We start from the raw sequence: 17,126 nt of genomic DNA, 5'->3' as shown, positions 1-17,126 counted from the left end.
TAAAGAAGACTCAATTTCTTTACTGTTATAACATAAACAAATGTACATTGACAGAATGGAGACCATAAATTATACAAAAGTATGTAAACATATGTATGCATATGATGTGAACAGGATGAAGACAATGGTATGGAGATATCGTTAGAGAAGTCAATGCAAATGTTTTAGAGATTCCATTTACTGCATCACACCACGTACGTGCACCTATCATCACATCACGTACGTGTACCTATCATCACATCACGTACGTGTACCTATCATCACACCACGTACATGTACCTATCATCACGCCACGTATGTGCACCTATCATCACACCACGTACGTGTACCTATCATCACACCACGTACGTGTACCTATCATCACATCACGTACGTGTACCTATCATCACATCACGTACGTGCACCTATCATCACATCACGTACGTGCACCTATCATCACATCACGTATGTGCACCTATCATCACATCACGTACATACACCTATCATCACATCACGTATGTACACCTATCATCACATCACGTACGTGTACCTATCATCACACCACGTACGTGTACCTATCATTACATCACGTACGTGTACCTATCATCACATCACGTACGTGTGCCTATCATCACATCACGTACGTGCACCTATCATCACATCACGTACGTGCACCTATCATCACATCACGTACGTGTACCTATCATCACATCACGTACGTGTACCTATCATCACACCACGTACGTGCACCTATCATCACACCACGTACGTGTACCTATCATCACATCACGTACGTGCACCTATCATCACATCACGTACGTGTACCTATCATCACATCACGTACGTGTACCTATCATCACATCATGTACGTGTACCTATCATCACACCACGTACGTGCACCTATCATCACATCACGTACGTGTACCTATCATCACATCACGTACGTGTACCTATCATCAAATTTACAAAGAGAAAAAACGGGTACTTTTTTTTCATATTCACGAGAGACATTAAACATCCCCCCTTTATCCAGAGCATGTACAATGTACTAAACGAGGTAGGGTTGGAAGGGAATAGAATCTAATGTAATTTAAGTATAATTTTAGTGCACACGTACAAGCACAGGCCCCTGTGGTACAAGTGCAATACATGCTTACTTATACATGACACTGTGTGTGACATCGGTGTACAGTTACTTATTTAAATTGTAAAGCCCTATTCTTCGAATTATGTTATCATTTCACGAAATTTTACTGGGCTGAAATTCTAGAACCAATTCCGCGCGTAATATTTGGTACATGTTTAGAAAATATAAATGCTTACTTGTATGCTATTTTTGTTCGGATTTTTTTTTTGGAGGGTGGGGGTATAGTTTCCAGAACTTTTCATTCACATAGTGACAGCATGAAGTGTAGGTGAAGTACCACACATTTTTGACCTCCCCATGGCCGTAACAGTGAATGATCTTTATTGTGTCAAAGTCTACCGTTTATTAGGATCTCCATTTCTCAGGGTCATGTCTCAAAGACCTGCAAAATACGCTACAACCTAACGTCCTAGATTTGAATTACAGATGGGAACAAGAATTGAACTTGGGATCTCCCGTTGTGAAGCGAGCGTTCTAACAACTGATACACAGCGACTGTTTATATATATTTCAAGGAATATAATGATCACATTTCTCGGCAAATGAACAAATTTCAACAGGCAGTGGTTTTTATAATAACGTTATACATGCATTGCATAGCACAATCTTGATTATCATAGCTTGATTAACCTTTATCTAATTATACTGTGGTTCCATCAATTGCATTGTCATGGAAATCAATTTTCGTGGACTTGCAAAAAGCTCAAGATTCGTAAATATTTTACATATTTTCGTATATATCCAAATCTCTCTCTGCTCTTCAGCAATTTGAAATTCATTGATCCCTTAATTTCGCGGTTCAGTACAACCACAAAAATCGGTATTTACTGATGATGATGATGAAATCTCAGAGTATGAAACCAATTAATTGAAAAAGAGTTTTATTGACTCTTACACATTGTCGTTAAATCTTTGTTTAACAGTAATAATATACTTTAAAAAGTGTCCTGCATTTGGCTTGGTTAGAACGTATTCAAAGTGGTGATATGCAGGTTTGATAAAAATGTCAACCTTATGTTTTGCAGAAAAGATATGTTGGCATTAATGCTATTGTTCTTGACTTTCACTTGGTTATTTTGTTCGTTGAAATTAGTGAAACATTTTGGAATAGGTCATGGCGATTTTCGTTCTTAATTCCAGACCTTATAACGGAACAACAGGTGAATGATGGTTTTACAGGTAAGTGGATGTAGATAATACAAGCTTTGTCAAATTTGAAAAACCGCATATTAAAATAGGAAATTTGCCACTATGAATAGAGGAAACACATAATCGCTATATGCACAAAAATAGAACAAACAAAGTAGCACAATCCTTATAAAAGACACAAAGTCCTCTTCCCTCAGATTCCATTGAAATCAACGAGGCTTCCTGCGAATTAAATCGTTGTAATTACAACCACTTCTTCTAAGAACTTTATTACCTGAAGATGTATGTTTCGTGTGCATGGAAGGCAGTTGTTTTATCTATCTTTGTATCGACAATCTCAGCAGGTATGTCATGATAAAAATGTCAGTTATAGCTCTCTGATGACATTTCATGGAGCGATACTGTATACAATCAGAATCAAAGCAATATTTTTTTTAACGTACGCTTGTGATTGCTTATTATCCTTGGACAGTATTAACACATTGCCTAATATTACCCAATTATGAAATCATTAAAAATCAGTCTTTTGATTAAAATATAAGTATTCAAACAACAAAACGAGTGGATATTGTCTTAACAACCTCACTAGCCTGTGTATTACATCAGCCTTTATTTGTGGAATTCATTTTCCTTACTGATCTTTATTTTTTCGAGCCTTCATTTTTGTTACAAATGTATTTCGTGGCTCACGTGCGGATTCATTCACCCAAAAGCGATCGGTTATAAAAGCGCATTGTCACAAATTGAGTTGAGTAATTTGGTTTACTCATCATTAAGAAACATGTCACATATGTTTGGTTCTTATCTTATATATTGCATCATGTCATCCCCATATATATATATATATATATATATATATATATATATATATATATATATATATATATATATAGAATACAAGTATTTCTTGTATGTCAGAAATTTCAATTTTAAAAATACATGAGAAACATATCGGTGAAAGTGTTGAAATATTACCCTCATGCATTTCATTTCTTACATTTCCATTTAACTTTCATTTCTACCGGAATCCTCAGCCGTTAGAAAAGACATAATATGCGTGTATTTAATGTATTCATGCGCGCATTGTTTACAACTCCATCACGTGCATGAAGAAATTCCGTTTTCAAAGGTCAATTCATTGGTCATTTTCGATGACGCGTTAGAATATTCCCAGCTGAATAGAAAATCAATAATGATTGCCTTGATATCCAAATTTACAAACTGATTTAACTCTCTTTAGACATTTCCAAACTTGCCTGAAATGAATCGTAGGCAAAACTTTCAATATCGTAAAATCATTTGCATCGTATCATTCATAGTGCAAATTGAACACTGAATATGCAAGTATTGAAAAATGAAACATATCGTATTCATGCGATGAAGTGCATTAAGTTTAATCATATACTTAAATATGTACAATTTTCTTGTATTTCTTTGCTAAGTCAAATGGCCAGCAGGGACATACACCCTAATCAAACCAGATACTGGTTGTCCATCGAATTGGCTGGAGGGATGGCGATTTCAGGACAATGAAAACGATAACAACAAAAATAGGATAGATCGTGAACATCACTTCTTTGGTAAGCAGCTTCACAAATCACGAGTGAGGTAAAAAATCAATTGCCTAAGTATATCAGTCTCGAATGTTTGGGTTATCTTTTCACCTTTAAATAATCAGAGAGTTTTTAATTTATACATACATTAGACGAAACATAGCTTTTATCGAAAGTTATAACTTGATAAGACCCTTTCATTTAATTATGTTAGGAAAACTATGTAAGCCATGTTTTCGGCACCTGAAAGTAATTTCAAAGCGTTATGGTAATTTCATTTAAACACATTTTCATAGAATACTCTAAGTGACTCATACGCTCCATATCCATATTCTTGTGACATAGTATACCTTAATATCCACGGGATTGTTTCATAACCTGCTAACGTTTATGTAATCAACATTTTTGCTTCTGATATATTGTAGAAGATATTTGTTTAAAGTAAATCTTTTTTACTGTCCAGGTATCACTGAGCAGAAACCCAGCAATTTCAATTTCTCCTACTGCACGAAGGCTCCAATCAATCTTGGCAGCGAGGGAAATTGGCCTCCCGGAAGTTATTGCATCATTAGGCACGGAAACACATGCCCAGAAGGTAATATTATCTTTGCATCTTAAAAATCGTTGTAGTTTTTATTGCATCTCTTTAGGACAAATCTATAAAATCAATAGAATGAAAGTCGAAGATAACAAACAGTGATCAATGCCAAAACTCCTATAAGCAACACAAAATGGAAAGATAAGGAAACATATAGCAGGTGCCTTGGAGGAGTAAGCTTCCACTGCCGACCGGTCACACCCGCCTTGAGCCCTATATCTTGATCAGATAAACGGAGTTATCCGTAGTCAAAAACAGAGTACCAAGAACTGTCTAACAATGGCTATTCCACACGTCGGACATCATATGACCCCATGATAGGTTGTATTGGCAAACTAAATCGTTATAATGGCCATAGAATCTGTGACATGTTGACTTTGGAGGAGACTGTTGAAACCCCTGCACTATTAGCTCGTTTGGCTGTAGCCTGCCTCGATTTAAAAGACTGACCATCAGCAGAAGAAGTTCTTGCGTATCGAATCAATTGAGAAATATAAACACCGTATGCAGGTGATAACAATTGGCTTCTTTAAATGATCGGAAATTATGGCTAAAGGAAGGAAGTCCTAACAGAAATAACACCGACTCTCCGGTTGTAGGGGATTGTTATTGGGGGTCTACAACCCAAGAACATACAAAAATCTAAGGACTACAACTACAAAAACTAGAGATCAAAATGTAGCTTTCGGGAATCAGATGAAAAGCTCTGTTCAAGGACAGGAAATGACAAGTGTACACACTTCGACAACATCCACATTGTGATACCATGTTGCAATTTGCGCACCGGGTACGAAACTGGAAGATTATCACAATTTATCCAAATACGCCCAGGGAGAGATGAGGGATTGCACATTCGTGTTGTATCTATAATTTTGAGTACAGAGAGTACACAAATCGAGTTGCGATTCACCTAGCTGCAATAATGTAGCCCTCTCTGATTTTTTTTCTTCTTTTTTTAGGGAGAGGGCTACAACTCCTTAGGATCTCCGTAATGGTGCAAATGCGGGAGTGATTCACTCCCGCAACATTTGCGCTCATTCTAAACATTTCCTGACTTTCTTTACGTAAATAAAATGATATTCTATGTTTCTTAGTCAATATATAAATTTACAACCTGCAACTTTAGATTTGTGAGGCTCTATTCTACCGTTTTCAACAATTTCGATAAATTCCAATTTCTCGATTCATATTTGTGCGCCATGTTTGATGTACTGAAGTTTCAACTTCCGGTTGTCAAGTCATTTGCATATGCCATATAAGGTAGTATTTACATCAATGGACAAGTATGGAGGCGAAAGCTATTTCGTCTGTATTGAAAAGGTTTGAATTTAATATCAAGTTAAAATCCGAACAGCAGAGTGTAAATTCTTTCTGCAACAATATGATTTTCCTTTCTTTGTCGAAGTGGCTCGAGTAACTACATTTTCGCGCTGATTGTCAATGTTTAGGCTTTTCATTAGATCCACCTACGAGATCTCACGATAACAAGCATGGCGGAGCAGACGAAGAATTTTGCATGCTGTACATTATATTTAATGAAAAACACCTTTATTAGACATGCCCGAGCACAACGTTGGTACTCCTTTTGGTGTAAACAACATTTGGGACTAATACACAGAGTTTCTTATTGGTTATTCATAAAATTATTTTGCACCATTACGGAGATCCTATGGAATTGTAGCCCTATCCCGAAAACGTCAGAATAAAAAAAAATTGGATAGGGCTACATTATTGCAGCTACGATTCACCATACTCGACTATTTCTTCAGCTGTCAGTCATTTACTTTAGTCCGAAACGAATTGCTGTTGTTTGTTTTTTTGTGTGTATATTTAGTATAACAAGGACAACACATAATAAGATAATAAATGGTACACCATTCATACAGATATATTCGCGATGATTTGACCGTAAGGTGGTACAACTGTTGTAGCTCGTACACTTTGCAGTTTATTTCTGACGTTTGTTTTGTGATTAGGTTTCGAGAATGGAAGCATTTTTTGGGATGACGAAAACGACAATAACAAGAACAGCGTTGGCGGAGTATTACCAAGCGGACAATACGGCAATGACACGATGATTAACTACTGCTGCAGGTAGCCTTTTCTCTCTCTTTCTCTAACTACTGCTGCGGGTATCTCTCTCCATTAAAAAAAAACAATTTTCTGTTTTTGAAAACGAAACTGAAATCGATGACGTATGAAGTATTCTTTGCGTTTCAGAATTATGTAGGTATTATAATTATCATAAACAACACTTTTGCGATGGTAGAATGGCAACATACATGCTGATAATATGAAACATGGTGCATCAGTCTACGTATACGTCATTAGATGAGATGAAGTAAGAATAGAAAGCTTTGAAATAGTCTACTACGCTGGTGCTCTAGCGTTAATTATTTTCGTGTTTGTGGCATTGCGATTTAACGTAAATGAAACATATATTTAAAGTTTTATATGCTTAGTCGATGCAATACGTTCGCTATTACAAACATGAAATGGAAATTTATGTATACCTAGAGCACAATGGCTGGTTAAAAACCTTGATATCTGGATATACTATAGCCAAAACTTGCATTTCTATCAATTAAGTATAACCATACCATATCGATTCGTTGAATGAAAATGGGAAGATAACGGTGATAAATTACATAATTCCGATAACAAATACAATACGTAGTTTGACACTTTTGATGTTATCATAGTGTCTGAAGCACTATGGTAAAACCTGTTGCTTACGTAAAGATTCTTGTTGGCATAAATCTAAATTTTCTTCATTGGGAATGCTAGCATGAACAATGTCACGTGAATGTTCCCTTATATGATATTATTGCATATACAGTGAAATCTGTCTCACCCGGCATACACGAGTGACAATGTGTCGCAATAAACAGTGTGTCGGAATAAACAGTGTAAACCAATGAAAGTGAAAATAGACTCCGATTCCCAGTGAAATAAATCTCGCAGTTGTCGCATTACACAGGTGTCACTATATCATCTTCCTCGGAAATATGATTGAGCAAATGACGATCAATATATTGATTAATGCATAGAAAAGACACACTAGGGATTAGATTACGCATACTATATTTGGACCACGCTGGTTTTTTAACCTCTTAATAACCTATTTTCCCAAACGTTCTTTTCCAAGCAAAAGGTAAAGGGTTACTATTCCATAACTAACTAACGTTCAAAACAAATGCAGAAATATCAGAATTGTTAGTAAATCTTTTATAAGTACATAGATCTCCAGGGCAGAGTGAGTACATGCATATAGGTGGTTGTGTTAACATCTGACTTCAATCGTATTTCAGGAGAGATGGTAAATTCAATTCACCAATCCAGCTTCCCACGACTCAGCCATTCCATCTGCTCAAATTTGTCTACCCTTGTCAGATGGTCAAAGGAACAAACGTAAAGGAAATAAGAATAGATTTTGACGACGAAAATGACCAGAATAAAGACCACGCGTATGGAATGCACCCGTTTGGACCGTATCCCGGGAAAGAGGATAACTTGCTTGTATATTGCTATTATAGCCCAACTAAATAAAATTGATGTCAATCCACTTGTTAGTTTCACTTTTCTATAGTATCAATACGTTCAGATACACGTGGGTTTTTTCTATCGCTGTTTAAAATATAGTTACTATAACAATATTTTTCTGCTTTGAATTTACTATTGCAAAAACTTTTCATAGAAAGATGAACATAAAGAACATTGATGCAATTCATAACTCATAGAAAAAAATCTAAATTAAGAGTAAGTAACATCTTCGATTACTTTAGCGAAAATTTTATACTCTGCAAACATTAATATTTTTATTTAGGCACTTTTACTCTTTATTTGAACTGATTAAACACCACCGGAGATCGGCGGTCGGGGCAATTTTTCTTTATCATAAACTAATCGGAAGGTACGGGGAAGTAATTATAGTATATAAATCATCAATCTATGCATCTCTGCAAGTGCAATTATGCTTTATTTCAGATACTTTGGTAGTGGTCTGTCAGTCTCTCAAAATACTGAATCGAATACATTTGCTTTCAAATCAGTACAGTATAAAAATGGTTAATATAAAAAGCGGTTGTCTTAATTGTCGGGGTTTGGATGATTCAGCTCTAACACTGGCAGATGATCTCAATAGCTTAAATTCATCACTTGATTGTTTAGAATCCTTTGCGCAATGTTCTGGTTTGAGAACAAACTTTCATAAAACACAAGCCGTCTGGATTGGGATAAAAAGGGGCTGTGGTGAGGAGTAGAAAACAAATCAAAATATAATTTGGAATCACGAAGGAAAATTCAAGCTTCTTGGTATTATATACGATTTAAAAAAAGATTATTTCACTTAAGATAACTTTAAGGAAAAACTGCAATCAATGAAAAATTTGTTACATGACTGGGCTTTTAGAAACCTTACAGTTATGGGTAAAGTCACGGTGATTAAAACACTAGCTTTGCCAATTCTTATTCATTGTTTATCTGTCCTTCCATTTCCTAAAACTAAATTATATGACGAGATTCAAATTTATCTGGAATAATAAAAACGACAAAATTAAGAGAAATATCATAATGAATGATAAAGATAACTGTGGGTTGAAAGTACTCCATATTCAATCTTTTGCGAAAAGCTTAAAACTCGCATGGATTAAAAAGTGTCTGAACCCAACTTGTAGGACATTATGGAAAATTTTATTATCAGATAAACGTAGGAGAGAACTTATAAAGAATTTCCCTAATAATGAAATGTATGACAGTTATATTGTAAAATTACAAAATGCGACAAGGGTATCGAATTTTTTTTACCCTGTTTTATGTCATCCGTCGTCGAGACCCCATGGAAGGTAAAACAGAAGTGGGAGGAGAAATTGTTGATAAAATTTGATGAAACTGAATTGGAGCCTTACTTTATGATTCCACATCATGTCACAATGAACACAAAACTCGTCACTTTTCAATTTCAAATTTTACATATAATATTTTCTACAAATTAAAAGCTTTTTGTTTTTAATTTACTAGATACCGAATTTTGTTCATCTTGTCATGAAACTAAAGAGTCAATAATTTATTTATTTTGTGAATATCAGCATGTACGAAATATCTAGATTGTACTTAAAAAAAAGCTGGCAGAATTATGTGATGTTGATATATGTTTTAATGAACAGTTATCTTTGGATATAATCGCAAAACGTCCGTGAACTACAGAGCAATTAATCTACTGATACTGTTAGCTAAAAGGTTTATATATATCTATAGATGTTCGTTATCTTCACCTTGCATGTCAATATACGTTACCAAATGTGAAATCCCTGTTTGAATATATGAAATAGTTTAGGTGTATTGACATCTACTCCTCCCACGAAAAGAAAATGAGATTAAAGAGAGCTGGCAGATCATCTAAAAAATCTTATAAATGTTATAGTTTGTATGTAAAGGAACATATGTATGTGTATTTGTATGTATATGCAATTTCAAAATTAATATGAATGTTCTATGTGCATATATTGAGAATAAAAGTACTTGTTCATCTTAATACCTATACAATATATTTGTTATTATCAACTGTAGTAAACCTAGCCGGAACTAATCATACCGGGTGTGTTTTCGTTTCCCTTCCCCTTTAAGACACGTATTGCGCTTCTTAAATAATTCAGAATGAAATAGATTAACGTTGGACCATCCAACTTTATTTGTTGTTTGACCTAGTGAATAAATAAAGTTAATACTTAGAAGACTTATTTTGTGGGTGCTTGGTTTTGCATCTGCTGCACGAGTGGCTGTATCGGCATCGGGTTTACCTCGAGGGGAATAGTGTCGTTCTTCCTCAACGCAACATCGAGTTGGCAATTAGGAGCCCCTGGAAACACTATTATGGTGGCTCTGGGCGGAATCGTTTGTGGATCCTTCTTTCGAAATTATTGTGTTCACTGCCTTGTCTAACATGTCATTTCCACTCTTGCCGTTGATTGATGTAGGATTGATTGGGTTATTGTACCATTGGAAAATGACTGGAAAATAACTTGATGGTGGTAGATTCAAACACTTTTCGCTCTTTTTTACAATGTGCTGCAACTGGGATTCTCAGTCGAATTAAAAGATGCCAATTGTGCAGTGGAATAGTTCGTATCGGGGTTGTTTCCTAAACAGTACAACGCGAGTTAGCCAATCGTAATTAAGTGTAAATTATTTGATATACAGGGGTGGCGTATTCCTCCAGGGCATCTTATCCAACCTCTTGCATATTCAGGGGTTCGTGTTGGCTCAACTCTTTCTCTTATGTTATTTGTGGGAGTTATGAGATTGATGACTGTGTAATCTTCAACTAATCTTGATCATTTTGAAATCAAGAAAAATCATATGAAGATATGATAATAACAGATTTTGATTGATACTAGATTTATTTTGTGGTAAAAATTGTGGTACATGAAAGCTGAAGATAACGAATAGTGATCAATATCATAACTCCTATAAGAAATACAAAATAGAGAGTTGGGCAAAGACGTTCCCCCTGGCTATACCAGAGGTGGGATAAGGTATCCAGGAGTACCAATCATTCCCTGTCGCCCAGCCATACCCGCCGTGAGCCTTACATCTTCGTCAGGTAAATAGAGTTATCCGTACTCAAAATCAGTGTGGCAAAAACAGCCTAGCAATCGACATAAAACAAGTCAGAGAGCGTTTGACCTAATTATAGGTTGTGTTGGCGACCATGAAATTTGCGAAATGCTAAATCTAAAGGAGACTATTGAAACCTCTGCAGCACCCACTGGTCTGCCAATAGCTTGTCTCGATTTAAATCTTGATCATACACATAACAAGTTCTTGTGGATCAAATCAGTGGAAAGATATTAACACCATACATGTAATAATAGAATTTCGCAACAGATATATAAAAATTTGACAAGTGAAAAGTGAAAATCGTCCAGTTTATCATAAATTTCAGTTCCTAGTTTGTCGTTAATGTTTATTTTCAATAGAATATCTAAGAATGAAGCAGAAATGGAATACTCTGTGGTGTCTTTTATTTTGAGTTCACAGGGGTATATGGAATCGACATATGAATGAAAGTTACCATCGTTAATAGTGTAAAACTTATACGGTACCAATTTTGATGCAGTAGATGCGCATATATAAAACGTCATCGATATATGGTACAGAAATCAAAATTCCTATACCCAAATTAAAGACTGTTATGTTCCTTTAAGAGATATATTTGATAATTCCTTTTCAGATCCCATGTGTTCAACCTCAAAATGTTCTGCAAAACTTGTGATATACTGATCACATAAAAATTCATTTAGTAGTAATCTAGTAGTAATCTAACTGGACGTAGTTTCTGTACCAAAACGTTTGGTAATCTGACTTGTAAATCTTCTAACGTTGTCTACGCCATTGAATGTAACCTGTGTGGCTTAATTTATGTGGGAGAAACCAAAGGTTTACTTAATAAAAGAATATCGGGGCACATATTTCAAATTAATAATGGTGGTAACCAACTTCTTTACAAACATTTTAATGCACCTGACCACTCCATCTTGTCCATGAGGGTAAGGATTTTAGAAAAAAATTACCATCACACAAACAATCCTACATTAAGCACCCCTTTTCGTAGACAACGATAATATCACTGGATCAGGACCCTAGGCACCGCATTTCCATATGGATGCAATGATGATGTATATGATGTGGGAAATTTGACTAGTCCACAAGTAAATAACGTGAATGTGATGGGACTCTTTCCCAATACCCAAAGACGGAAACGCAGTCATGGGCATCGTTCATATAAAACACCAAGTATAAATGATCTCACGTTTGATTCACTTTTGCCTTACGTCAACAGACAATTAGGTCCACATCATATTCGTACAAAACTTTACTCTATTCCATTGAAAGTTTTACACACGTTATTTGAAGAAGCTATGGCTAGTCTATACTTGGATTTTCCAACACCTGAATATAGACTGAACTCTATGATTATGGATGTTGCCTACCACAGGCTCTATAAACCAGCAAGGACCATGGGTGATATTCCTTCAAAATCATGCCGCCAGTTCCTTAAGCTCAAATTTACAAACAAAGGAATATATGCCGTCAACATAAACAACATTCTTCGTCATAAAAGGGTTCAGACGTGTATTCCAACTTATTTCAAGTTCAAGTCTACACCCTGTATTTCCTACAACTATACTTCTGCTATTGCATCCAAACTTTTTAATTATAAACAAACTTTGCAGTGATTAGATATAGACCATCTTATACGTAATCCACCAACATGCTTTTGTTCTTCATCTTCTTTCAACTATAGTCCAGCTGGACACATCATTACTGGTGATGTTGATATAGTTGAAAATGAGAACCTGAAATAACTTATTCTTAAAGGTCCTAAATACAGAGAACTTCGGTCTTTTAATTGTCGACAGAACTTCACCTCTATTATGAATTCTTTCGAAGATAATCTTCGATGGGCTAAATATGAAAAAGAAGAACTTGATACATTGTCAGAATGGGTTAAAAGCATAAGAGGGATATTAAAATCCCGCAATAGACACATGAAAACAAAAGTACGTACCATCTATCATTCTGTTTAGTAAACCAGAAGTGATAAAAGAATTAGATAGGTTACATGAGGAATATGTTTTGGTTCCAGCTGACAAAGCTAGTAACAACATTGTCTTTGTTTGTAAGGCTCATCATTACAACTGTATTTTAAACGAACTTGGCATTAATTCCACTTTTGGTAATCATACTTATACTCCAACTGCCCTTTCAAAAGACGAAATTCTTCAAAACCATGCTTCAGTTTTGGACACATTTAATATTCCAGTCAATGGGTTGAATGAATATGAGTTACCGTACATATACTGGATTCCTAAACTACATAAAAACCCTTACAAACAAAGATACATTGCTGGATCCAGTAAGTGCTCTACCAAGCCCCTATCTTTGCTCCTCACAAAAATGTTAACAGCTGTGAAGAAGAAACTTCAAACTTACTGTGCGACTACATATGCAGGAAGTGGTGTTAATCAAATGTGGATTCTAAAAAAAATCTAAAGAACTTTTAGTAAACTTGAAATCGCAGAATTTTTCCTAAATCAATAACATTAAAACCAATGACTTTTCAACACTATACACGACCATTCCTCACGATAAATTAAAGACTAGACTTTTTGACATCATAGACAGTTGCTTCTTCAACAAAAACGGAAAACGGAAATATTCATATCTAGTGATCAATCATTCCAAAACTTACTTTTTTAAACACCACTCTGATTCCACGCACAAGTACTCTGAAGTTGAAATAAAAAATATGCTAGAGTTCCTCATTGAAAATATCCTCGTGGTCTTTGGTGATCATGTCTTCCAACAGTCTGTTGGAATTCCCATGGGCACGAATTGTGCTCCTTTGTTAGCTGACCTGTTTTTATATTCATATGAAGCAGAGTTTATTCAAAAACTTCTACGTGAGAAGAAAAAATCTCTCGCTGTGGCCTTCAATTCGACTTTTAGATATATCGATGACGTTTTGTATATTAACAATGATACCTTTCATTCATATGTCGATTTGATATATCCCTGTGAGCTCGAAATAAAGGAAACCACAGAGTCGTCCACTTCTGCTTCATACTTAGATATTTTATTGAAAGTAGACGTCAACGGCAAACTGACAACTCAACTGTATGTCAAACGGGATGATTTCAGCTTCTCTGTCGTCAACTTCCCATATTTATGTAGCAATATTCCATTATCACCTGCATATGGTGCTTATATATCTCAACTGATTCGATATGCAATAGCTTGTTCTTCGTATAGTCAGTTTTTAAATCGAGGTAAGCTACTGACAAACAAGTTGATGGTACAGGGATTTCAACAGTCTCGATTGAAGTTAGCATTTCGCAAATTCTATGGTCGCTATAACGATCTACTTCGTCAGTACAGCCTCGCATTGGGTCCAATGCTGTCTGACGTGTTTCATACCGATTGTTAAGCCGTTCTTGACACACTGATTTTGACTGCGGATAACTCCGTTTACTTCATCAGGATATAGGGCTCACGGCGGGTGTGACCGGTCAACAGGGGATGCTTACTCCTCCTAGGCACCTGATCCCACCTCTGGTGTGTCCAGGGTCCGTGTTTGCCCAACTATCTATTTTTTAGTGTTTATAGGAGTTATGAGATTGATCACTGTTCGTTATCTTCACCTTGCATCCAAATGTCGCATTGAAGGCCACAGCAAGTTAATTTATTTTATTTTCACGTAGTAGTTTTTAAATAAATTCGACTTCATAAGAATATAAAAACAGGTCATATCAGTTAACGAAGGAGCACAATGCATGCCCATGGAAATTTCAACAGACTGTTCGAAGACATGATCACCAACGATTACGAAGATATTGTCATTGAGGAAATCCAGCATATTTTTAACTTCAACTTCAGAGCACTTGTAAGTGGAATCAGAGTGGTGTTTAACAAAGTAATATTTGGATTACTGATCACTAGATATGAATGTTTCTGTTTTCTAATTTTTTTTTTTGGTTTTGAAAAAGCAAGTTTATGATGTCAAAAAGTTTATTCTTTGATCTATTGTGAGGAATGGTCGTTTAAAGAGTTGAAATACCATACGTTTTGATGTTGTTCATTTGAGAAAATCTTTAGGATTTTAAATTTACTAAAAGGTTTTCAAATTTGTTTTAGATCATGACATACACCGTTCAATAACGGTAAAACTTTAATTTTCTATTTTGATTTACTCTGTACAAGCTTTGATTTAATGATAAAAGTGTTTTTCTATTTTGCAATTTGAAATATCAATTCTCGGTTCTAAAACGATTAGGGCATGTTACTTCTCCTATACATCTGATCCAATCTCTGGTATGATCAAGGGTCTGTGTGTGTCCTCCTATTATATATATATATATATATATATATATATATATATATATATATATATATATATATATATATATATATAAGCACTAAAGTTCCAACAACACCTGATACCCCAAAGTGTCGGATCCACAACATGGATACAAGGTCAAATACAAAAAATTATACAAAGCACTAAAATAACCAACGACACGAACAACGAGATTGTCAAATTTTCGGGACGACCCGTCCCTTCTTCAGGACAAACGAAAACAATTACATAATGTGGTCAATATCAACAGAGCATAATAACAAAAACTATATATAAATACATCTAGCACTACAGCTACACTAATCTACAAACGTATTTACAACGCAGACTACATGTTTTGCCAATCAATGTTAAAAGTGGAGCGAATTAGGACATGCCTTATTCGTCCAAAGAGCTGATCCAAAAATTTTTGATATTGACCACATTATGTAATTGTTTTCGGTTGTCCTGAAGAAGGGACGGGTCGTCCCGAAAATTTGACAATCTCGTTGTTCGTGTCGTTGGTCATTTTAGTGCTTTGTATATATATATATATATATATATATATATATATATATATATATAGGGGGTGCTCACTCCCCACACTAGTATGAAATATAAATGTCTGTGACCGGTAGACAGGGGCTGTTCACTACCCTTAGGTATCTTATAGACACCAGCTCTAATATGTTCAGGGTTCCGTGTTTAAGCAGTTCTTTGATGTGTATTCCTTGCGGGAGTTGTGAGATTGATCAATGTTCGTTATCTTTATATTTATATATGTATAAATACAGTTGTTCATCTGAGAAGTCTTTAAGATTGATTTTTGTTTTTATTTTAGTTTTAGGTCCCATTCGGCAATATTTATATAGAAATGTCAGCAACTCTAGGCAAAGTGTTAAGAAGCTTGATCATTGCTCATTGCATGGCGCGTACGCTACAGCGATGAAGACCAATGTACTTTGGAATTTTACAAAGTAAGACAAAAACTGTATGTTATAATTGGATGTGTCATCATTCATAATATCAGAAATTAATATCATGCTCATCACAGACGCGAATTTATCAAATGAAATTTGGCTTACGTAGCTTCATAAATTTTGACAATAAAACACTTTGGTGTGAATTAAATGATGAAAAGGTACTGAAATTGTTTACTATTGTTATGAAGAGAGATACCTATCCGATGATAGAAATACAAAACCTTTATAATTACAGTACATCAATATTTGCTTATCACTTCCATTTGTATTTCACATGTCTGTATGGACAGCACAGTTTAATCAATGACATCTGAGTATTTTTTTTTATTCCAACATTAAATCACTGCCTTGGTTTCCAAAGATACGACGAATAAACAAAAGTTCATTATTCTATGTTGCACATAGACATTCAGGTGCTATATATGTATTCTACAGAGATATATCGGGATGAACATGTGGTTTTGATGCAGAAAAACAAAACCCAAATATACTGATAATCATATCTATTTTTGAGTCAAATATGGCGACAATTGTGAATTGCGGTGATCTTCATAATAGAAGAATAAGTGTGCATAGTAAGAGCTGTCTCCTTTCATGTATATCTAGTGCATTTCAAAATAGAAACATGCAAATATATATATTGAAAGAATTAATGCACATTTCATGCAAATAATTTATATCGCAATTAGTATATAAGACACAAAATCAATGCCATTTTAACTCGTTTTCAGTTCAGTTCCAACGAGACATTTGTAATCAAAACCACTCTATTGAAGTACCTTCCTTCTCTGAAAATGGCTATTGCAAGGGCAATTCTGTT

General features: G+C 35.1%; 1 protein-coding gene across 1 annotated transcript; it reads left to right on the top strand.

Moving 5' to 3' along the window:
• Positions 1–2,488: 2,488 nt before the first annotated feature.
• On the top strand, positions 2,489–7,982 carry LOC125657185 (uncharacterized). Its single transcript, XM_048887839.2, has 5 exons — positions 2,489–2,619; positions 3,718–3,855; positions 4,292–4,423; positions 6,403–6,520; positions 7,738–7,982. Exons 1-5 carry the CDS (start codon positions 2,556–2,558, stop codon positions 7,973–7,975), a joined length of 690 nt encoding a protein of 229 aa, XP_048743796.1. The 5' UTR covers positions 2,489–2,555; the 3' UTR covers positions 7,976–7,982.
• Positions 7,983–17,126: the final 9,144 nt, after the last annotated feature.

Source organism: Ostrea edulis, chromosome 7, assembly GCF_947568905.1.
Source record: "Ostrea edulis chromosome 7, xbOstEdul1.1, whole genome shotgun sequence".
Lineage (NCBI taxonomy): Eukaryota > Metazoa > Mollusca > Bivalvia > Ostreida > Ostreidae > Ostrea > Ostrea edulis.
The sequence above is the reverse complement of the archived record's forward strand: the minus strand, read 5'-3'. Positions and strand labels throughout refer to the sequence as shown.